The following is a 23,829-nucleotide window of genomic DNA, read 5'->3' on the forward strand; positions in this document are numbered from 1 at the left end:
AAATTTTAGATATCATAAATTAATTTGTCACGTGTTTGATTATGTCATGTTTTCTGTGCAGTATCCATCTCCTCAGGAGTTACACCAGCATTCAGACCCTGAGAGTTGCTTCCATCAACTTGCAGAGAAACGTTCTTCCTAAATGTGGAATTTCCTCCCCCATTTAAAAACTTTGGCCTGAGACCCAGGACAGGCAAGACAGAGGGTATACTGCAGATAGCAAAAATGTGGTTTTAAAGTCACAACATCTCATGACCTACAGTATAATCTTGTGATTGCCAATCTTGGCACTCACATTTAGCCCTCGAAGGGTTCAGTATAGAGGTTAAAGCTGTGACATTTTTAGGTATAGAAAAGTTATTTAAGGTCACTTTTAGAAGTCTTTAAACCATGATTTTGGGCTGTTCTGGGGGACCGGATGGTTCCTGGTACAATTTCAACAGCTCTCAGGGGCTCTCTAAGTTACATCAGCCTGTCCCTAGCCTACGGCTGTCTTCGTCAGTACCTGTTTGTGCTGCTCCAACCTCTTTACCTGATGTAAAAGGGCTGGAGCGAGGGTGAGAATCTTATGTATTGTAATGTAGGTACCTGACTCAATTTACAGGCAGAGGGATATGAAAAATAGTCTTTAAAAAAATCTCTGAAATGTAAAATATTTTTTCTTCAACACATGTGACACGTACACAAAACATGAAGGTTTGATGTGGTATCAAGTTTTTATTGGCACTTACATGGGATGATGTGCATTACTTATAAGTGGCATGGCCATCCGAAGATCAAACTGATAAATCCTTTATACCACACCCCTCATGTATTTGATATATATATATATGTGTGTGTGTGTATTTATATTGCTTGCTGAATGGTAGCAATTTCAGGGTTTGGAATGGGTCACTTGCGGGGCTATATACAAGTAATTCAACTTGTAGAAACTCCAGCCAATCACACCACTGTATCCAGCTCCCAAAAAGAGTTTCCTTCTGTAAACCTGGGTATGTCTATCCTTAGCTCTCCATACACTGTTCCTCAGTCCTGCCTGTTCCCTGAACCTCACCTGGTAAACTTACAGCAAACAGCTAAGATCCAGTTTACACTACAAACTGGAACTACACTATAACCAGTACAGGAGACAATGGTGTTAATACATGGTTGCACAAGCCTATATGGTGGTTTGAAATTAGAACATGTGACTTCTGATCTTCTAATTTAGTGAGCACTTCACTAGACCCTTTTGTTTGCTTGTGTATCTAAATTATTATTTAGAGTGACAGATGAAGTTAGAGGTGCTGAACTGAATTGTTGGGACAAAGAAAGCAGTGGTTTGCATATGCAAGCAAAGTAAACTATTATTGAGTAATGCAAGGTCTTTTTTATCTGTAGCTTTTAAAGGTAACTTGCAGGACTAAGGTCCTTCCACCCGGGGAATATTTTACTTTCATCTAAACTGTGTATGGTGCCCCTCCTTGCTACACTGATGGGAGCCATGTAAATGCTAACAACATATAAAATGAATGGTATGGGCCAAATTCTGCCCTGGGATAGCTTGCACAACTCCCTTTGAGTACACAATGGCCACTGATTTCAAAGACAGAATTTGGTCTTTACTGTATCCTTCTGTAACATGGAGATTTTTTGGTGGTATGCCCCTCTTGACTATTTTCTAATCTGAAACCAGACCAGTTCTACATAAGACTGAGCCTTTGATTTTTCAAAGTGAAGGCTGGAGAGAAAGAGAAGCTGGAAAATCCTTATCTTCTTGTATACATATACTCAGATACTTGCACTTACTAGTTCATTTGGACATACATAATTTGATTCCCTGTGCATTCTATTTTTAAAATTCTTTTGATCAAAAATAAATTAGATAGTCCCCAGTTTACTCATCTTATTTTGGCCCCAGACATAGCTCACACTTACACAATTTTGCACCCTGGCTTTGATATGCATGTCTAGACAGTGATTGTTGAGTTTCTGTGGATACACAAATCCCAATAGTATTCAACCATCAAGTGTGAGAGACTTATTCTACAATATTTCAGGCAGCAGAATAAACTACTGTTGTTTTAATTACTATCCAGCCAAATATAAACCAATTACAGTGCAAATCATCGCACCATCACTTTTGAGTGTCAGTTGAAATTTAAAAATTTAGCGTTCACTAATGATTCTGTTATATTAGCTAAGAAAAATCATAATATTGGCAACACAGTGGCAGTTGGCAACTGTTTTGGGTATTCTATGTATTTTTTTTCTCTTTGCTTTTACATTTTAATTGAATAATGGTTTGTGCTCCAAATGCAAATATGCCTTCAATCTGTAGCTCCCCATTATTTGTAATATGGCCTCTGGCATGTGTCTCCAACAATAAGCGGTAGCCCAAGCCCCTTAAACTGGGTTTGAAATAATGATGCATAAGCATGTTTGCCATTGGTTTCCCTGTAATTATTGATCCAGCATCATGTGACCTATGGGTGCTCTGCAGACACCACTGTCTCCACAGATCGGGAATCACTTTTGCAGTTGGCTGATAAATGAAGGGCTGTTTGAAAGGGATAAGGACTAGTTCAGAGTGCATTATTGCCAAAGAGCTTAAGTGAGTCAAACTCCTCAGAAGTGATGTCAGATCCCATCCAGTCCTCTGCCAGACATGGTTAAGAACATAAGAACAGCCGTACTGGGTCAGACCAAAGGTCCATCCAGCCCAGTATCCTGTCTACCGACAGTGGCCAATGCCAGGTGCCCCAGAGGGAGAGAACCTAACAGGTAATGATCAAGTGACCTCTCTCCTGCCGTCCATCACCACCCTCTGACAAACAGAGGCTAGGGACACCATTCCTTACCCATCCTGGCTAATAGCCATTAATGGACTTAACCTCCATGAATTTATCCAGTTTTCTTTTAAACCCTGTTATAGTCCTAGCCTTCACAACCTCCTCAGGCAAGGAGTTCCACAAGTTGACTGTGGGCTGTGTGAAGAAGAACTTCCTTTTATTTGTTTTAAACCTGCTGCCCACTAATTTCATTTGGTGGCCCCTAGTTCTTATATTATGGGAACAAGTAAATAACTTTTCCTTATTCACTTTCTCCACACCACTCATGATTTTATGTACCTCTATCACATCCCCCCCAGTCTCCTCTTTACCAAGCTGAAAAGTCCTAGCCTTTTTAATCTTTCCTCATATGGGACCCGTTCCAAACCCCTAATCATTTTAGTTGTCCTTCTCTGAACCTTTTCTAATGCCAGTATATCTTTTTTGAGATGAGGGGACCACATCTGTATGTAGTATTCAAGATGTGGGCGTACCATGGATTTATATAACGGCAATAAGATATTCTCCGTCTTATTCTCTATCCCTTTTTGAATGATTCCTAACATCCTGTTTGCTTTTTTGACTGCCACTGCACACTGCGTGGACACCTTCAGAGAACTATCCACGATGACTCCAAGATCTCTTTCCTGATTAGTTGTAGCTAAATTAGCCCCCAATCATATTGTATGTATAGTTGGGGTTATTTTTTCCAATGTGCATTACTTTACATTTATCCACATTAAATTTCATTTGCCATTTTGTTGCCCAATCACTTAGTTTTGTGAGATCTTTTTGAAGTTCTTCACAGTCTGCTTTGGTCTTAACTATCTTGAGCAGTTTAGTATCATCTGCAAACTTTGCCACCTCACTGTTTACCCCTTTCTCCAGATCATTTATGAATAAGTTGAATAGGATTGGCCCAGAACATAGAGCCCCCGGGCTTTTAGGGTGGTTCGGGAGTCCTTCAGCCCATGTAATTTGTTGTCCGTGTGCTCCACATACAGAGCCTTGCAGGGAGTAGGAGACCATCCCCTATTGGCCTGCTTTGACTTCTTGGCTGGGGCCGTGAATGGGGATCAGCGCTGGCTCGTCGCCGGCGGGGCACTATGCACCGATGCCGCGGTGCTGGGTGCTGAGTCGGACCTTTGCTCCGGGGCTGGAGTGAGCGCCGACTCCATCAGGAGCGCTTTGAGTCTGATCTCACGCTCTTTCTTAGTCCTAGGTTTAAAGGATTTGCAGATTCAACACTTATCACTTATGTGCCCTTCACTGAGATACCTGAGACAGCTACTATGTGGATCGCTCATGGGCATGGGCCATTTGCAGCAATCACAGGGCTTAAAGCCCCATGCCCCGGCTAAGTCCCCATCGGGACAAACAAAACTCTAACTACTGCTAAGGGCTAACTAACTCAACTACTAACTATGTACACTAACTTTACAAGAACTCTAGTTCATACGAACGAAGCCTAAGCAACACTACTAAGAGCAGCAAACGTTACGTGCACCATCAGTGGTGGCAAGAAGGAACTGAGGGTGGGGGAACCGGTGGCGCCCCTTATGCCACACCATGCGGGCGCCACTCCAGAGGGCCCCAGGGCCACTCCCATACGGATACTGCTGAGGAAAAACTTCCGGCACTGGTGCATGTGGCGAGCACACACACCTAATGTGGAATCGACATGAGCAAGCACTCGAAGAACTCCTGCTTCTGTCAGCATACGTGTGTGGGTGTATGCCAACATAGGCTCTCTAGTATAGACATAGCCTAAGTGTGGTCACACTCATCATTCTATTCCCGGTATTTTCTGATCCCAAAGGGCAAGGGTGGTCTGCATCCCATCCTGGACCTGCGAGACCTCAACAGATACCTAACGGAGCTAAAGTTTCGCATGGCCTCCCTGGCCTCCATTATCCCCTCCCTAGATCCGGGAGACTGGTATGCTGCCCTCGACCTGAAAGATGCATACTTTCACGTAGCGACCTTCCCAGCACACAGATGCTTGCTCCGTTTTACGGTTGGTTCGACCCACTACCAGTTTGCGGTCCTTCCATTTGGCCTGGCACCAAGGGTGTTTACCAAGTGCATGGCAGTAGTCGTGGCCTACCTCAGGCGTCGAGGTATCCAGATTTACCTGTACCTTGACGACTGGCTGGTCAAAGGCAACTCCAAGGCTCAGGTGCAACGCGATGTCACTGTACTACAAGCTACGTGCTGCTTCTTGGGACTACTGGTCAACCACAAAAAGTCCATGTTAGTGCCAGTTCAAAGGATAGAGTTTATCGGGGCCGTGCCATTAGACAGGTTTCAGGCCCTGATATACCTCATCGCGGAAGTGTCCGCATTTCTCCTGACAATGGCCAGGGTGTGCCTGCGCCTGCTAGGCCACATGGCAGCTTGCACATACATGGTCCACCATGCCAGGCTTCGTATGCGGCCCCTGCAGCAATGGCTGGCGTCAACCTGTTCCCAATCCAGGGACCACCTGAAAAAGATTGTAACCATTCCTCCGGTGGTTCTCACCTCACTGCACTGGTGGACCGATCCCGAGAAGATCCTGGAAGGAGTCCCGTTTGATAGTGTCACTTCATCTGTCAAGCTAGTGTCGGACACTTCGGACTTTGGTTGGGGGGCGCACCTCTGACATCTCCGGATCCAGGGGATGTGGACCCCAGAGGAGACAACGTTACACATAAATGCCAAGGAGCTCAGAGCGGTCTGGCTGTCCTGTGGGGTCCTCCTGCCGCACCTGTTGGGCAAAGTGGTGAGAGTCCTGACGGATAATACGGCCTCTACATCAACAGGCAAGGAGGAGCACGCTCGTCGGCTCTCTGCCTAAAGGTTCTCCGTCTCTGGGACTTCTGCATCGGCCACGGCATCCATCTGGAAGCTGGTCACCTCCCCGGCATCAGGAATGCCCCAGAAGATCACCTCAGCAGGAACTTCTCCTCTCACCACGAGTGGTCGCTCCACCTGGAGGTGACCTGCATGATCCCCCAGAGATGGGGAACTCCCCAAGTAGATCTGTTTGCCACCAGGCAAAACAGAAAGTGCCATGGGTTTTTCTCCCGGTAGGGGCTGAGCAAGGGCTTCCTCTCTGATGCCTTCCTCCTGTCGTGGGCCAAGGGTCTGATGTACGCGTTCCCTCTGATCCCTCTGGTCAGCTGGGTCTTAGTAAAGATCAAGAGGGACAAGGCACAGGTTATAGTGATTGCCCCTGTGTGACCTCGCCAGCACTGGTTCGGCACGCTCATGAACATGGCAGTGGCCCTTCCCTGGCCCCTTCCTTACCGTCTGGACCTGCTGTCACAGGATCACGGTCGGCTCCTACACCCCAACCTCGAGTCTCTACACCTCTTGGCGTGGATGCTCCGTGGTTGAACCCAGAGGAGTGTACCTGCTCGGAGGAGGTTCAGCAGGTCCTCCTGGGAAGTAGGAAGCCATCCACAATACTAACTTACCTGGCCAAGTGGATGAGGTTTTCCCACTGGGTGTCGGAGTGTGGCATTTCTCCCTTGCGTTCTTCAGTGCAGTCCATCTTGGACTACTTACTGCAGCTCATGAACTAGGGTCTGGCGCATTCTTCCATCAGAGTGCACCTTGCAGCCATCTCCACGTTCCACCAGCTGATCCAAGGTCAGACACGCTTTTCTCATGATATGACTGTTGGGTTCCTGAGGGGCCTCGAGAGGCTTTACCCGCAGGTACGGGCCTCTGTCCCGTAGTAGGATCTTAACCTGGTCCTCTCCAGGCTCACCGGCCCGCCTTTCAAGCCACTGGGCTCCTGCTCCCTTTCCTACTTGTCCTGGGAGGTCGCTTTCCTGGTGGCGGTGACGTCGGTGAGACGAGTCTCAGAGATTAAGGCCTTGACCTCAGAACCGCCTTACACAGTGTTTTATAGGGACACGGTCCTGCTGCGGCCCCACCCAGCCTTCCTGCCGAAACTGGTATCTTCCTTCCACATGAGCCAGGATGTATTCCTGCCAGTGTTCTGTCCTAAGCCGCACAAGACTGCTGAGGAGAGGCATCTGCATACGCTGGACGTCCAGAAGGCCTTGGCTTTTTACTTGGAGCGTACCAAGGCTTTCCGTAAATCGACCCAGCTCTTCATCTCTGTGGTGGATAGGATGAAGGGCCTTCCGGTTTCTTTGCAGAGGATTTCCAACTGGATAACCTCTTGCATAAAGACCTGTTACGAGCTAGCAAAGGTCCCACCGCTGCCAATCATCAGGGCCCATTTGACTAGAGCACAGGCGTCTTTGGTGGCTTTCCTGGCGCACACCCCGATCCAGGACATCTGTCGAGCCGCGACATGGTCCTCGGTCCACACGTTCACGTCTCATCATGCCGTCACTCAGCAGGCCAGAGACGACGCTGGGTTTGGCAGAGCTGTATTACAATCTGCGTAGCCGTGAACTCCTATCCACTTCCACAGGAACTGCTGGAAATCACCTAATGTGGAATGGACATGAGCAAGCACTCGAAGAAGAAAAGACAGTTACCTGTTCCATAACCAGTATTCTTCGAGATGTGTTGCTCATATCCATTCCACGAACCGCCCTCCTTCCCTACTGTCAGAATTTCCGGCAGGAAGGAACTGAGGGTGGCGGGGGAGCCGGTGGCGCCCTTTATACCATGCCATGTGGGCACCACTCCAGAGGGCGCCAGAGCTGCTCCCCTACGGATACTGCTGAGGGAAAAACTTGTGGCACCGGTGCATGTGGCGAGCACACACACCTAATGTGGAATGGACATGAGCAACACGTCTTGAAGAACACCAGTTACGGAACAGGTAACTGTCTTTTCTGCTGGTATAGGAACACGACCTCTCTGAATGACATTAGCTATGTGCACAGAAGCCACCGTCTGTTGGCATAGCTGCCCTTACACTGGGGTTTTTGTTGGCATACCTATATTGCTGTGGGGAAGGGAATAGCATTTTTTCCCCCTGACTGACACAGCTATACCAGTATAAATTTTAAGTGTAGACGGGGCACAAAATGCAGACATGCTGGATTTGTGCCCCAACTCCTCACCCCTCATCCTTTTGTTGGCAGTTGAAATAACAGTATCAAACAGAAAGCTCAAACTAAGTTTCGTCATCAAACAGGGCCCTTCCTAAGGTTTCTTCCCATTACCTTTCAATCCTAGAACCTGGTTCCTTCAGCCTAGAGACCCACTGCAATCTCCCTTATGTCCAGAGTGGGGTTGTCTTGGTAAATCAGCACCAATCAGTCATCATTCCCATGCAGGGTCCCAATACGTACTGACAAGGTGGGTAGATAGGAAACTCTGCCACCTTGTTACAATTGAATTTAGCTAAATCATTGCATAACAATGTGGAGGATCTTGAATTCGGTGAACACAACAGCATTTGAATTCCCATCTATGATTTATCTGGATAGGACGTTTTACTGGTTGTTGAAATCTGTGTTCTCATTCATGCATAGGATTTATAATGTGTATCCAACTGACAGATACATTACAAGTTTAATTGATTGGATGGGAATGCAGTTTTTATTGGACCAAAAGGGGCAATGAACTCTGAAAATCTTTAAATTCACATTGTTCTTATCCAGAATATATCCAAATGGTGTTAGGAAGCTCATGTGGAAGGGTATAGCACCCAGGACTGCCTTTTCAATTCTTATGATTTGATTGATATTGTTTTGTTTCTTTTGTAATTTCTTGCTGTAATTTTTGTTTATGTACCTGCTGTTTCATGAGATCCTCATTAAAAGAAGATTCACATCCCATGGGCTGTTTTACTCATCAACTTAAAAAAAAATAGTTTGTAAGGAGTAATAAAACAGGATTTGACTGGAGCCTTCTAGGAAGACATAGTTTTAAAAGTAAAGGGCTCTGAAACAAGAAGGGATTTTAAAAGAAAAGGGTTGTTAATGTGGATTTCATTTAAATCAAGCATTTTTTATTTTAAAAAGCTATGGTCTCATGGATGTATTGGTTTTTGTGGAATGTTTGACAAAAGTACATTATTGATTGTTGTAAGAAACAAGTTAAGAGATGGTTACCAAGATAATGGCAAATTAAATTTCTACTCATGTAGTGATTAATTTCCTACTAAATCAGTAAAACATTTTTGAATAGAATGTTTTATCAGGATGAAACATGGTGGTAGAACATTTTCACCAAATATTTGTAAACTGTACATTTTACTATATTTTGATTAGTTATCAACCTGTCTTACTTGGTTAAAATAGTTCCCACTTACTATCAGAATAGTGGTTGTACTAAACACTGCTTCCAAAAAGTCTCGATCCTATCAGTGTAATAAAACATTTGACCATTTAAATGATCCAACTGGTATGTCCATGTTTAATTTATTTTTAAAAGCAATTTGGGCAGAATTTTTCAGTGGCTCATAGGAAACAGGTAACAATATTTGACCTACAGAAGCACTCAAAATGTATATACCCTTAGAGTGGTGGTGTTTCTCTCTGTTCTTCTTTTGGTCCTCAAAGGCTTTACAGATGCATAGTTTCTGCCATTTGGGGGTATGCTTAGGTTATGATTTTGCCTTGATGGTAGCTTTTGTTGGATGTGCTTTTAGGTGAATTAAGGAACTTTATACCCATGACCAGTGTGAATATTAACTGGTTCTTAATGCTCATTTCTGTTCTTAAGAGAGAACTTCATTTTCATGAAAATTAAATTGTAAATCGACATAAAAGTTAACTTCATCACCAGTACTGAGAGCGGGCCTGAAGGTTTCATTTGCACATCTTTTGAGAGACTAGAGAGTCTTCCTTCTCTTTTTTTCATATAACAAGATTTGCCTGATTCTTCTGGTGTTAAAAACAAATCTGACAACGTCCCATGTTGATTAAATAGGTCAAAGCCTTCCAAGGCTGAAATTTTTCTTGAAATTAAGTTTTCTTAAAACAGAGGGGCCATCTCATGCTATTTGTTTTAATCAGATCTTCCCACTGAAATCAGTCAAACTGATGAAGTTATATAGTCAAGGATTACAGCTAGATTATGGTAGAAGGGAGACAGCCTCACATCTGAATACTGGTCAGACAATACTGCTTTTGTTAGCAATTAAACTTTGCCCACAGCTTCTCACTGTATTTGGAATGTTCTTCATAAATTTGAGCATTCAAGTTGTCTAACTTGTTCTTTAAATGTAAAATGTTTCTGATTATAAGTAATTATTTCCATTTTGATTTTATTTGTCATTTGAAACTTCTGTACTTGACAAATTAGTCGTAACAGAGGAAACTAACATGCATAATAGATTTGAGATTTGGATCAAATTAAAGTTATATTGGAAGTATTGGAGAGAAATGTGAAAATACAATTAGGTTAAATGAGTCTCTTGCCTTATCTTAGTTTCTTCATTTAATTCCAGTTCTGTTTTTTTAAAGTTTTATTTTGAAGTTAAAATGAATTGATACCATTATCTGGGATTTGAATTGCTCTGTCTTCCCTATTACCAAGCAACAGATGCTGTACAGTTCCCTTTGGAACTTGATGCATTGAAGTCAGTAGGAGGCACTCAGCATCTTGCAGCAATAGGTTAAGTAGACTTGATAATAGAGACTGGTGCTGCACTCTTTAAAATCAATGGGAGCAGGATAAGACCTATGGAGACTAGAAACTTCATTTTGGAGTCTGAGGTCATGTATGTGCTTGAAGTTTTGAAAGCAATTTGTAGCAGTTACATCAGCTTGTGTTTGTTATAGAATGTCTGCTGGTGGCGGCAGAGAGAGAAACCACACACCCCTGTATGGTTTGATAGACCACAATGCAAACTTAATTGGAAAAATCAGTAATTAGGTTTTGGTGCCCTTTGAAATCATTGCAGTTACTAAATGTTAGCGTAAATGTAACCATAACCGCATAATAGAGAGTTTAATTAAAACATCCAGTCTCAGTGGTTGCCCCATTCTTTTCTCCTACAGACTTGCAGCTGGGTTGTGAGGTTTTTTTCTCAGCCTTGTGGCAGAATGCACCATCCTAATGGTCTTGTATTAAAGGGGAAAAGAAAGTATATTCTATATCAACTAGTCTCCGAACTGCTGAAATGTGGGGACAGGCATAGGCCACAAATTTCAGAAGCGAGTTAAGGAATCAGAAAAGTAAAAAAAAATCCCATTTATTTATTTATTTGTTTGTTTTTGTTTGTAGTTCATTGGTCTCAAAAGTTCAGCGAGTTCACATAAGAATCCAAGCTTCAGGATGCTTAACTGAACAGAGTCTCCAAATATTTTTGAGCTGCTTCTGGTGCTATAAAAAAATTAGATTTAAAGAATATTGTTGGTGTGAGAGAAAGGGTGTATATCTTGTGGGAGGTGGTGAGGTGAGCTAATAAGTGTTTGGCTCTGGAGAAGGTTTACTTTGTGCTTCCTACTCAAGGCTGCACTGGAGTAGTCTCTCTGCCAGGTTCTGTGTTGTGAATCTTTCCCTGTGCCCTGCTCTGTTACATTTTTTTATTTAATTATATTATTGTAGGCTCCATCCACAGCCTTAAGCTAATGCAATTAGCTCTTCCCTTTTAGCCATCAAGGAGTTCCTTTTTTGGGGAAGCAATGTTTTGGTTCCTTACTGGGCATATGGCATGGCACCTCCGTTTCCGTGCGTTATTCATGCCGCTAGAGCATATTTTAAAAAGCCTCATGTACTGACGTATCCATTGTGGACCATGTTCTAATAAAAAACCTAAATCTTAGGAAGAATTAGGGAAGTACTATCATTTCGGTCCTTACTAATATTTTTATCATGGCATGTGAAGAAAATTTTCTGTTTGCTTAGATTTTTAGATGTAATTCTTGTTTAAACTAGGAGATAAAGTTTCATGTAGATTGGTCTTTGAGGGTGGAATAGGTGTGTAAGTGTGTGTTGGAGAAGCAGTTTCCTGGTAACCCCTGCACAAATCTAACAATCATATAATGTTCCTCCAACTAAAACTTCACTATGGTGGCATAGGTGCCGACTCCGTGGGTGCTCCGTGGCTAGAGCACCCACAGGGAAAAATTGGTGGGTGCTTTGCACCCACCGGCAGCTCCCCGCCCCGCCCCCTGCTTCCACTCCACCTCCGACTCCTTCCCTGAGCACGCCGCTGCGTCCTGCTTCTCCCCCCTCCCTCCCAGCGCTTGCGCCATGAAACAGCTGTTTCGCATGGCAAGCCTGAGAGGGAGAGGGGGAGGCGAGGGAACGCAGTGCGCCAGGGGAGGAGGTGGGGCTGGGGCGGGGATTTGGGGAGGGGTCCAGTAGGGGCACGGAGGGGCGGAGTTAGGGTGGGGACTTTGGGGCAGGGGTGGAGTCAGGGCGGGGCCAGGGGCCTGAGCACCCACCGGCTCAGAAAAAAGTTGGCGCCTGTGTATGGTGGGTGCTTCTGGGTGAGCACTATCCTATAGGCCCCATTAGCTGACCTATAAAACATATTTTACTTCATAAAGCTTAGTAGGTATTAATTGGTGTGAAATATTGTATTGCAAAAAGGTGAGGAAGCATGAAGAGAGTAACTCAGAACTAATTTTAGAAAGTGCTTGCTGGTTTAGCCTGATTTATGTAGCATCACAGTAAACATTTTCTTTTGTAGTACCTAGAGATACAGATGTAGTAGTAGCAGCAGCAGCAACAGGTGGAAGTTCCAGTAGTATTCCGTTGTTAACGGCACATCACTGGCATTTTGCTAAAGGACCCTAGTATGTGTATTTACATTCTGTTAGCTTCCCTTTGCTGTGTAGGAAAATTGAAGTTACCAGAGCATATATCAAACACTTGAATACGTTATTTAAAAAAACCTGAATTTATTTTCTGTTGGTGTGTTTTCTGCAGTTATTCTGGAATTGAGCAGGGATTCAGTAATTAAAATACACATTGGATTTATGATAAGAGAGGAAGCTCTCTGAAAAATCTTGGAATTTGATAACTCATCTTAAAATGAAGTTCAAACAAACATACTTTGAATTGGCTTTAAGCAAATCCTGTGAAAACATGAATCTTTCAAAGTGCTTCACAAAATTGGTGGTGTTACAGTATGAATTTTGACCTACCTTTGTTAATTTTCCTCAACTGTTAACCCACCTTTCCACTTTTGCATATAAAGTAATTGTCTGTCATGTGTTTGCATTTCTCTTGAATTTATGTTTATTTCGTTGTATTTACTGTTCACTTTGGGGTTTGTTTTTCTATCATTGCTCTTCTATCATTCGACTAAAGCTTTGATCCCACATCTTGTAGACTGTTGCTTATATACAGTTTTGAGCGCTTAGATCAGCATAAACTGTTCAGTTTGTTCCTTTTATACTCATTTTTGTTTAAAAATGTGGCTATATACATTTTTACTATATTTTCAAACTAAAAACGGAAACCTTAACTGTCTAATGTATTTTCTTGAAAATTGTGTACCTTTTATATATATAATCTTAAAAAAATTATTAGCTTTAAAAAAAATTTACCAGTTCTTTTTTGTTTGTATAGGGGAAAATGCAGTGTTGCACTTCTGAATGAGACCGAATCTGTGTTGTCATATCTTGATAAAGAGGTAACACACATCACATTTACTTAGACTCCATAGATCCCAATATTTATTTTTTGATATTTATAGTAGGATTTTAGTAAATGCATACAATTAAAAAAATTCAGTATTGAATGTCTTGTTAAAGATTGGTGAAAATACCTCTTGGCTTTATAAGTATTATGGATTAAAGTCATTTAATACATTGTATCTTCTCTCTTTTTATTATTATAGTCAACTAAATAGTTATTGTCACCTGGACATAAAAATTAAAATATACACTTCCTTCAGATATGTTAGGTGCTTTTTTAAAAAGTAGCTTTAAAAATATATTATAAAATGTTGAACATAAAATGCCTTTTTTAATGGTTTTAGTTATTTTAATATTGGGCAAACACATTTTTGGTTTGAAATCAGTATGAGTTCATTTTCATAGTTGTGTACCAGCACCATTAATGGTTTGTAAGCATGGCTCTAAAAATAGTGCTTAGCTGTTACTCCAGTCAGCAGAAGTAAAGGGCACACCGGTGCTTTTTTGTGTAGGTCTTATTCAAAATTTAATGGTGTTCTGGGCTTAGCTGTAATTTGTAAAAATCTTTGAGATTAGGGGGGGGAAAAGTAAAATTCAGAAAATAGATTGCATCAGACATACCAAATTTGGGGGATAAGTAGCTGATCATTGTACCTTTAACATTGCACATACACTCTTATGAAATGTCTTCCAAACAATTTTATTCATTATAAGAGATTCTGTGTGAGCCATTTAAACAGGGAGACAATATTAAATTTACTTAAATCTGTATTCACTAAAATGGAGATTAATATATTTTGTAGGCTTTCTATTTGCCTGTCTTGCACCCTAAAAGGGAGCTCGGAAGGTCAGTACAAGTGAATATGATATTGAAAGAGTAGAGTTTCTTTTTTGTATTTGTAATTTTTAAATGAAAGAAGTTTGTAGGTTTAAAGTAAAATGAAACAGTTAAATGAATTAATATTATTGCAAATATCTTTTCCTTTTTAGGATACGTTTTTTTATTCGCTGGTATATGATCCATCACTGAAAACACTTTTAGCAGACAAAGGAGAAATCAGAGTGGGACCTAGATATCAAGCAGATGTACCAGACATGCTTGCTGAAGGTAAATATTTTTTGGCCTTTGAATGTTAAAGTAAAAAAAATCAACATATCATATTATTATTTCTATTGACTTGCAAAGGTAAGATAGGGCACCTTCCAAAACAGAAATATCTTGGTTCCCTATCGTGAGGAACAGAAAAACTACATTCGATATAATGGGGCACCAAAAGAGGGTTCATTGGGTAACCAATGAATGGACTTTATGACCCGGTGAGGTTTTGTGCGTCATGATATAATTAAGAAGATTTTTTTTTTAATTGACCGTTTGTTTGGTTCAGTTGGCTAGTTTCAGGTAGGCCTCACAGGAAAATGTGTCTTAAGGACACACATTATAGACCCTATAAAGCAGCAACAATACAAAAGAAAAATGTGTGCTCTCCTAAAAAGGCTTTGCATGCTGAACACATGACCTCCCCTTGTTAATTATCAACTTACATCAAGATTAAGGTGTTTTTACTATTTCCTTTCTGGTTTGTAGCAAGGTTGAAATAAACATTTCTTCCCTAGAACATCTTGAAAATCATAGGTCCTCCTACCTTGTTCATGTAGTTGGAATTTTTAAGATTTCTCTTAATCTTTTGTTACACATAAACTTTATTTTTTGTTTTTATATGATTTTTACATATGGTATATATTTAAAGCTGATTTGTACTGTGACGGGTGTGAACTGTTTGCCATCTATTTTTAGTGTACATATATTGGCTTTGGAAATTTTCTGAACAGTCTTTGTTACCGAGTTTTATGTTCTGATTAGAGTGGTAATAAAGGAAGCAGTTTTCTTGAGGAATGGCTAAGATATAAGTATTATTTCCTCACAATCTTGGGTGTTGTTTATTTCTTAATAAGGGAAGCACTTTTATGAAATTCATACCAGTAGCACAAAGTCAGTGGGAGTTCCGAGTGCACATGAAATGCAGGACTGCACCCTTAATGGAATGTTAAAGTGCTCTTTTATTCCTGTCAAGTGTGCTGCTTGTTTTGTTTGTTTTAAAAACTAGTATGGTTCAAAGTTTGTCTAATGAACTGTATAATGGAAGAATGATTTTTTCAGTAAGAGAGGTAGACTGATTTCTTATAGATGCAATGTGGCAGATCACTGCATTATTATTCGGATTATGTTATTTATTAGCTACTTGACAAGGTAAGGTAGTCACGGAAAAACGTATTCAGTGTTGCTTGTGAAGAATATAGGCTTGCTACAAACATGACTGGAATATGATACAATGTACCTGATTCTAGGGAACCAAATAATTTGTTTATTATATAAAGATTCATATGATGAAAGAGAATGTTTACTAAGGATGTAAATAGAGAGTGACTGTGACATTTTTGGGTACAGGGTGAATCACTACCACTTCTTACAGCATGAGAGAACCTTATTTGTGCTCACGGGGGGAAACTTTCCCAAAACTACTGGCTGCTGGCAATATCAGTGCCCCATTCCAGGTTTCACAAGCCCAGTTCTTTCCCTCTGCAGGCTAGTAGTTTGCACAGCCCAGCCCTTAGGCTTCCTAAATGAGTCTTCGGGGTAGAGCAGAGATTACCTGTGGCAAAATCAGTGGAGATAGTTAGCCCCAGAGTTATGCTCTGGCTCTGGGGCATAGGCCTCTCCAACCTGTCTGTACACTCCACTTTCTTATACTTGAACCCCTTGACTGCTGGGCACTCGCAGTGCAAGCAGATTTGCTGCCTCTGGAAGCAGTGTGCTCAGTTCACTAGCTTCACCTCAGCTCAACACTCTTCTTAGCCCACAGCACTTAGGGCTTGTCTACACATACAGCGCTGCAGTGGTGCAGTTGCAGTGCTTAGTGACTGAAGATGGTGTCTACGCCAACGAGAGAGCTACTCCCGTCAGTGTAGGTAGTCCACCTCATCAAGAGGCAGTAGCTGTGTCGATAGGAGAAGCCCTCCTGTTGACATAGAACTGTCTACACCAGGAGTTTGGTTGGTATAACTGCATTGCTCATGGGTGTGGATTTATGTGATGTAGTTATACCAACATAAATCTGTAGTGTAGACCAAGTGTCTGTGTAGTAAAACCAAACAGAAGTCTGTTTGACAAAGCTTAAGATAAAAATCCAAATAGAAGCGCCTACAAGGACTGGAAACATATGGTTACAGATCAAAGGAGAATATAAAATGCAATCTAGAGCCCATACTTATTAACAAATTCCTTTTCTGTCTAATAAGGTATTACTTGCACAATGGTCAGTCAATACAGCACTTGTCCAGTTGACAACTTCATGGTTTGACTTTACAACCGTAAAAGAGTTCTTTTAACATAGGTTTTTGTATGGCACTTATATCTGGGGCCCTACCAAATTCACGGCCATGAAAAACACATCACGGATTGTGAAATCTGGTCTCCCCCCATGAAATCTGGTCTTGTGTGCTTTTACAGTTTTCACAGGGGAAACCAGCGTTTCTCAAATTGGGAGTCCCGACCCAAAAGGGAGTTGCACGGGGGTCGCAGTATTGCCACCTTTACTTCTGCGCTGCCTTCAGAGCTGGGTGGTTGGAAAACAGCGGCTGTTGGCTGGGCACCCAGCTCTGAAGGCAGCGCTGCCGTCAGCAGCCATGCAGAAGTAAGGGTGGCAATACCATACCATGCCACCCTTACTTCTGTGCTGCTGCCTTCAGAGCTGGACGTCTGGAGAGTGGCAGCTGCTGACTGAGAGCCCAGCTCTGCAGGCAGCAGCGCAGAATTAAGGGTGACAATACCATACCAAGCCATCCTTACTTCTGCGTTGCTGCTGGCGGCGGCTCTGTCTTCAGAGCTGGGCTTCCAGCCAGCAGTCGCTGCTCTCCAGCTACCCAACTCTGAAGGAAGCGCCGCCGCAAGCAGCAGCGCAGAAGTACGGGTAGCCGTACTGCAACCTCCCCCTACAATGACCTTGTGACTCCCCCACAGTCCTCTTTTGGGTCAGGACCCTACAATTACAACACCTTGAAATTTCAGATTTAAATTGCCAAAATCATGAAATTTACTATTTTAAAAATCCTATGTCTGTGAAATTGACCAAAATGGACCGTGAATTTGGTAGGGCCCTACTTATATCTATTGTTGCGAATTGAAATTAAAAAAAAAAAAGAGTGTTGACATGCCATTGTCAGAATTTAAAATATGTATTTGCACCCATTAATTTTAAAAAAAGCTTAGAGACTTTATGGTTAGGGGAGTACATAGAATGTATGTACAAGGAAGTATTGAAGCAAGGGGGGAAAATGTGTTATAATGGTCACCTAGTAGTGACCATTAAGGTTTCTTTGTGACTTTGGTTATAAATATATTTTCATGTATACATAACTTTCTAAACAGTTCTTCTTTTGGGTTAAAAATATTTATTCTTAGTCTCATCTCAAGGGAATTCCCCCCCCCCCCCCCCAATTTTGAACAAACTCTGTTCACCAACTATACAGCTGTATTAGGTGGACAAATATAATTTTGAACAGTAAAATAACAAACTAAATCTTCAAGATCCTTTGTTCACATTAATTTGATACGTGGGGTTTCAAAATTCAAAATTTCTAGGTGGCTAGTCCTCAGTAAGAACTTATTATTGCTAATTTCAAAAGATCACTAGATCAGAGATGGATTGTTTACAGTATACTCATTTTAAATCTTTTGTAATATGTATTTTCTCTAGAATTTTTGCTGACATTAGGAGCTAGGATATTGTCTGCTGGACAATAGGTATGTTCCAGTTGAAGTCTGTTGGAGTTTTGCCATTGAGATTAGTAGGAGTTGGATTGGATCCTAAAATAGTATAGTAGATAATATCTATTTAGTAGATTAAAGCCTATGTAGTAACTTTTCTTCCTACAGAAGCTTTCTTTAGAGCTGAAGGTTTTTCTAAAATTAAATTCCTTAACATTAAAAAAGCTTCTGTGGTGCTTATAAGCTCTGTGGGTCAAACTCTGACTCCACTGCAATTCCCATTGAGTTCCTTGGAGCCAGGATTTCACTGTGTGTTACAAGCCTTGCTCTTGCAGAGCTTGTTAATCCCAGAAGTATAGTGAATGATGAGATCTTCAGGCTGTCATGTAGGCAAGAATTAGTCCATCAATATTCCTGGAGGACAAGGGGGCTAAATATATCAGCCTGATTCTTTGTGCCGACCTCCAAGTGGCATAAGAACACATCTCAGCTGTCAGACTGCCTCTGCATGTGACCTGGCACCATTTTCTGAATTATTCTAAAATTGATCCCTGTGGAGTAGGAGCTAGAGGACTGGATTGGGATTCAGGAAATCTGGGTTTTATTCCTAGTTGTGCCACTGGCCTACTGGGTGATATTGAACAAGTCATTTCACCTCCCTGTGCCTCAGTTTCCTCATCTGTAAAATGGGGATAATGCTACTGACTTCCTTTTGTAAGGCTCTTTGGAATCTACTGATGAAAAATGCTATGTATGAGCTAGGGTTATTTTAACAACTAGGATTCTCATTCACAGAATGGAATCTGAAAAAAAAAGCGGGTTAAATAGAGTTTATGGAATAAAATAGTAAGTCTTGTAAAGATAGGATCTTGTGAAAACTCGTGAGTCTTGAAATAGAGATTTATGCCTACATTTTCAAACGTGTCTAATGATTTTGAGTGACCAATTTATGACACTTTAAAAGAGCCTGATTTTTCAGAAAGTCCTGAGCACCCACCCTTTAAAAATCAAGTCTCTTTAAAGTGTCAAGTTGGACACCCAAAAATCGAGGCCTCAAAAATCAGTGGTCACTTTTGAAAAATGTAGGCCTTAGATAATCTAATCATACTATAACAACAAGAAGGAGTCTGGTGGCACCTTAAAGGCTAACAGATTTATTTGGGCATAAGCTTTCGTGGGTAAAAACCTCACTTCTTCGGATGCATAGAGTGAAAGTTACAGATGCAGGCATTATATACTGACACATGGAGAGCAGGGAGTTACTTCGCAAGTGGAGAACCAGTGTTGACAGGGCCAATTCAATCAGGGTGGATGTAGTCCACTCCCAATAATAGATGAGGAGGTGTCAATTCCAGGAGAGGAAAAGCTGCTTCTGTAATGAGCCAGCCACTCCCAGTCCCTATTCAAGCCCAGATTAATGGTGTTAAATTTGCAAATGAATTTTAGTTTTGCTGTTTCTCTTTGAAGTCTGTTTCTGAAGTTTTTTTGTTCAATGATAGTGACTTTTAAATCTGTAATAGAATGACCAGGGAGATTGAAGTGTTCACTTACTGGCTTATGTATGTTACCATTCCTGATGTCCGATTTGTGTCCATTTATTCTTTTGCGGAGGGACTGTCCGGTTTGGCCAATGTACATGGCAGAGGGGCATTGCTGGCACATGATGGCATATATAACATTAGTGGATGTGCAGGTGAATGAGCCCTTGATGGTGTGGCTGATGTGGTTGGGTCCTCTGATGGTGTCGCCAGAGTAGATATGGGGACAGAGTAGGCAACGAGGTTTGCTACAGGGATTGGTTCCTGGGTTGGTGTTTCTGTGGTGTGGTGTGTAGTTGCTGGTGAGTATTTGCTTCAGGTTGGGGGGTTGTCTGTAAGCGAAGACTGGCCTACCTCCCAAGGTCTGTGAGAGTGAAGGATCATTTTCCAGGATAGGTTGTAGATCGTGGATAATGCGCTGGAGAGGTTTTAGCTGGGGACTGTATGTGATGGCCAGTGGTGTTCTGTTATTGTCCTTGTTGGGCCTGTCCTGTAGTAGGTGATTTCTGGGTACCCGTCTTGATCTGTCAATCTGTTTCCTCACTTCCCCAGGTGGGTATTGTAGTTTTACGAATGCTTGATAAAGATCTTGTAGGTGTTTGTCTCTGTCTGAGGGGTTGGAGCAAATTCGGTTGTATCTTAGGGCTTGGCTGTAGACAATGGATCATGTGATGTGTCTTGGATGGAAGCTGGAGGCATGTAGGTACGTATAGCGGTCAGTAGGTTTCCGGTATAGGGTGGTGTTTATGTGACCATCACTTATTTGCACTGTAGTGTCCAGGAAGTGGATCTCTAAGGTTGATGGTGGGGTGGAAATTGTTGAAGTGCAGGTGGAATTCTTCAAGGGCCTCCTTTCCGTGGGTCCATATGATGAAGATGTCATCAATGTAGCACAAGTAGAGGAGGGGCACTAGGGGACGAGAGCTGTGGAAGCATTGTTCTAAGTCAGCCATAAAAATGTTGGCATACTGTGGGGCCATGCGGGTACCCATAGCAGTGCCACTGACTTGAAGGTATAAGTTGTCCCCAAATCTGAAGTGGTTGTGGGTGAGGACAAAGTCACAAAGCTCAGCCACCAGGCGTGCTGTGGCCTCATCAGGGATACTGTTCCTGACAGCTTGTAGTCCATCCTCATGTGGAATATTGGTGTAAAGTGCTTCTACATCCATGGTGGCCAGGATGGTGTTTTCAGGAAGAACACCAATGCATTGTAGTTTCCTCAGGAAGTCAGTGGTGTGTTGAAGATAGCTGGGAGTGCTGGTAGCGTAGGGTCTGAGGAGAGAGTCCAAATAGCCAGATAATCCTGCTGTAAGAGTGCCAGTGCCTGAGATGATGGGGCGTCCAGGGTTTCCGGGTTTATGGATCTTGGGTAGCAGATAGAATACCCCTGGTCGGGGTTCTGGGGGTGTGTCCATGTAGATTTGTTCCCATACAGTAGCTGGGAATTTCTTGAGCAGATGGTGTAGTTTCTTTTGGTATTCCTCAGTGGGATCAGAGGATAGTGGCCTGTAGAATGTGGTCTTGGAGAGTTGCCTGGCAGCCTCCTGTTCATAATCCGACCTGTTCATTATGACTACAGCACCTCCTTTGTCAGCCCCTTTGATGATAATGTCAGAGTTGTTTCTGAGGCTGTGGATGGCATTGCGTTCTGTACGGCTGAGGTTATGGGACAAGTGATGTTGTCTGTCCACAATTTCAGCCTGTGCACATCTGCGGAAGCACTCTATGTAGAGGTCCAGTCTGTCATTTCAACCGTCAGGAGGAGTCCACGCAGAGTTCTTCTTCTTGTAGTGTTGGTAGGAGGGTTCCTAATCATACTATGCAATAAGTTCAGAATGTTAGTAACTTCATACAGATCCAGTATGCAGGGGGCAGTTCAGAATAAAAGTAGAGGAAAAATATCTTCTTCATAAGTCGCCAGTAGACAGAACTTTTAAGAAATCCTCCCATACCTTATATTAAGAAAAGAAAAATATTAGTGACATGCACCATCAGTTTGTTTTGAATGGTTACTGTCATAAAAATCTGAACGAAAACACTGAAAGCATGCTAATTCAGATTAGCTTTCAGAAGGCTGGTCACAAAGTGGATGTTAAATGGAAAAGTTCTTTGAATTGTGAAATATCTAAGTGTATTCTGTAAGAACCAAATTATTTTGCTATAAACATAATGATGGCTTCTATTAGGTTTGTAAACTGAAAATTCTGATTTTTATTATACCAAATGAAGATTTACATTGTGTCTGCCTCCAGTGTTTTACATTTTTCAGTGGCCTATTCAGGCACAAAAAATGAGTTGGTGCCTGTCTCTGTACTATGGATATTGATTTTGTTTCCCTTGAAATTAACTTTTTTTCTTCCCCAGATAATATAAATCAGCAAAATCCAGAAACACTTTAAATAGCACACATACCAAAGATCTGATTGTACTTCCTAGACTTTCTTTTACAGTTAAATGAGATTCACTTGTATTTCATTTTAATTTTTGTGGTGAAAAACATAGTTTGCTTTTAAAAAATAAAAAAAGTTTAATAAAACCTAAAAAACCCCACATAAAATGAGGCTATTGTAGATTTGGCTGGTCTTTGTCTTCTAAAGCAGTATGGTAAATTATTTTTAGATAGTTGTCCTTGTGTTGTTAATTTATTTAATAGTTATGAACACATAAGAACATATAGCTATTCGGTAGGAAAACAACTTGTACTGTCTTAGCACAGCTTCCAGAAGTACTGAGCTTGCTGCTTATTTAGAGCTGCAGGCCCTTGTCAGGTTGGGTGTCATCTACAGCTGGATGTTATTTCTCTTCTCTGATGAGTAAGGCTAAGATTATGTCACAGAGGTCGTGGAAGTCATGGAATCCATGACTTCCAGTGACCTCCGTGACATTGGGGGGCACGCAGCTGACCAGCTGCTGCTGGCAGTGGGGGACCCCGCAGGAACCCAGTTGCACAAGCAACAGGGGCCCCCCCTGCAGCTCCCAGGGACCCTGGAGCTGCTCAGTGGGCGGGGGGAGGCCCTGCAGCTGCTGCTGCTAGACCCCCTCCTGCAGCTGCTCAGCCCTGGCGAGCAGCCGTCCTCCCCCATCCCGCAGCTCCCAGCCTACGGCAGCAGAGAGACCCTGGAGCTGCTCAGTGTTGGCAGGGGGGCCCCCACAGCTCCCCTGCCACCGTGAGTGGTGGGGGACCCCCCGCAGCTCCCAGCCCTGCAGGGCAGCAGGGGGATTCCTCCCAGCCACTGGGCAATGGAGTCCCTGCAGCTCCCAGCTGCTGGGGGAGGAGGGGGCGCAGAGGGCAGGGTGCTGGACCCTCCTCCCTCCCCATTTTGTCATGGATGTTTTCAGTAAAAGTCAGGGACAGGTCACGGCTTCTGTGATTTTCTGTTTGCCCGTGACTTGTCCCTGACTTTTACTAAAAATATCCATGACAAAAACATAGCCTTACTGATGAGTAATAGGCATTCCTTGTCTGGAGATACGCATCCACTGCAAAAACCAAGGTATGTGTACATGTTGTCAGGAAATAAAACCCCAACTTGTTTCCAGATTCCAAACGGTTACTATTATAAAAAGTATAACGTTTATTTTTATAATTGTGAAAAGAAAATAAACTTCCCCTGTGCACTGTAAGGGTAAGTTTACACGGCAGCTGGAGGTGTCGTTTCCCACTTGGCTACACATACGCATGCTAGTTCTGATCAAGCTAGTGTGCTAAAAATAGTAGTGTGGCCGCAGCGAATTGGTCTAGCAACCCAAATATGTACCTCAGACTAACCCATGACTAGCCGGAGCCGGTGCTCATACTGCCGCAGCCACACTGCTATTTTTATTGGGCTAGCTTGGTCAGAACTAGTGCATGTACATCTGCCTAAGCAGAGAATTACACTTCCCAGCTGCAGTGTAGACATACACATAGTTACATATTAAGGACCAGATACTGAGTTGAGAAACGCAGGAGTTATGATCCTGTGACTGTTGGATTCTTACTGTAGGATTGAGGCAGAGGTCGACTGAGAAATCACTGCTCCTTTAGTATTTATTATTCATATATCCCCAAGTGCTTTCCTCTAATAAAACTTCAATAAAATGCTTAATGTTAGAAAGAGTCTTAACTGGTGAATGATTTCCCCTGGGTTCCCAGCTAGACAAGAATTACAGTAGTCTTGTTGGTAGAGCGAAAACATGACCTAGTTGACTTTTGACAT

The 23,829-nt window shown here is 42.4% G+C and overlaps 1 protein-coding gene across 2 annotated transcripts in view; it reads left to right on the forward strand.

Annotated features, from left to right (window-relative positions):
* Positions 1-23,829, forward strand: part of MTA3 (metastasis associated 1 family member 3) — a 150,937-nt gene that overhangs the window by 43,448 nt on the left and 83,660 nt on the right. For both annotated transcript variants that reach the window (XM_065400884.1, XM_065400885.1), the window contains 2 exons: positions 13,260-13,323; positions 14,318-14,435. In XM_065400884.1, the coding sequence (XP_065256956.1) occupies positions 13,260-13,323; positions 14,318-14,435 (182 nt within the window). The remainder of the gene's footprint in view (positions 1-13,259; positions 13,324-14,317; positions 14,436-23,829) is intronic.

This window comes from Emys orbicularis, chromosome 3 (assembly GCF_028017835.1).
Source record: "Emys orbicularis isolate rEmyOrb1 chromosome 3, rEmyOrb1.hap1, whole genome shotgun sequence".
Classification (NCBI taxonomy): Eukaryota; Metazoa; Chordata; order Testudines; family Emydidae; genus Emys; species Emys orbicularis.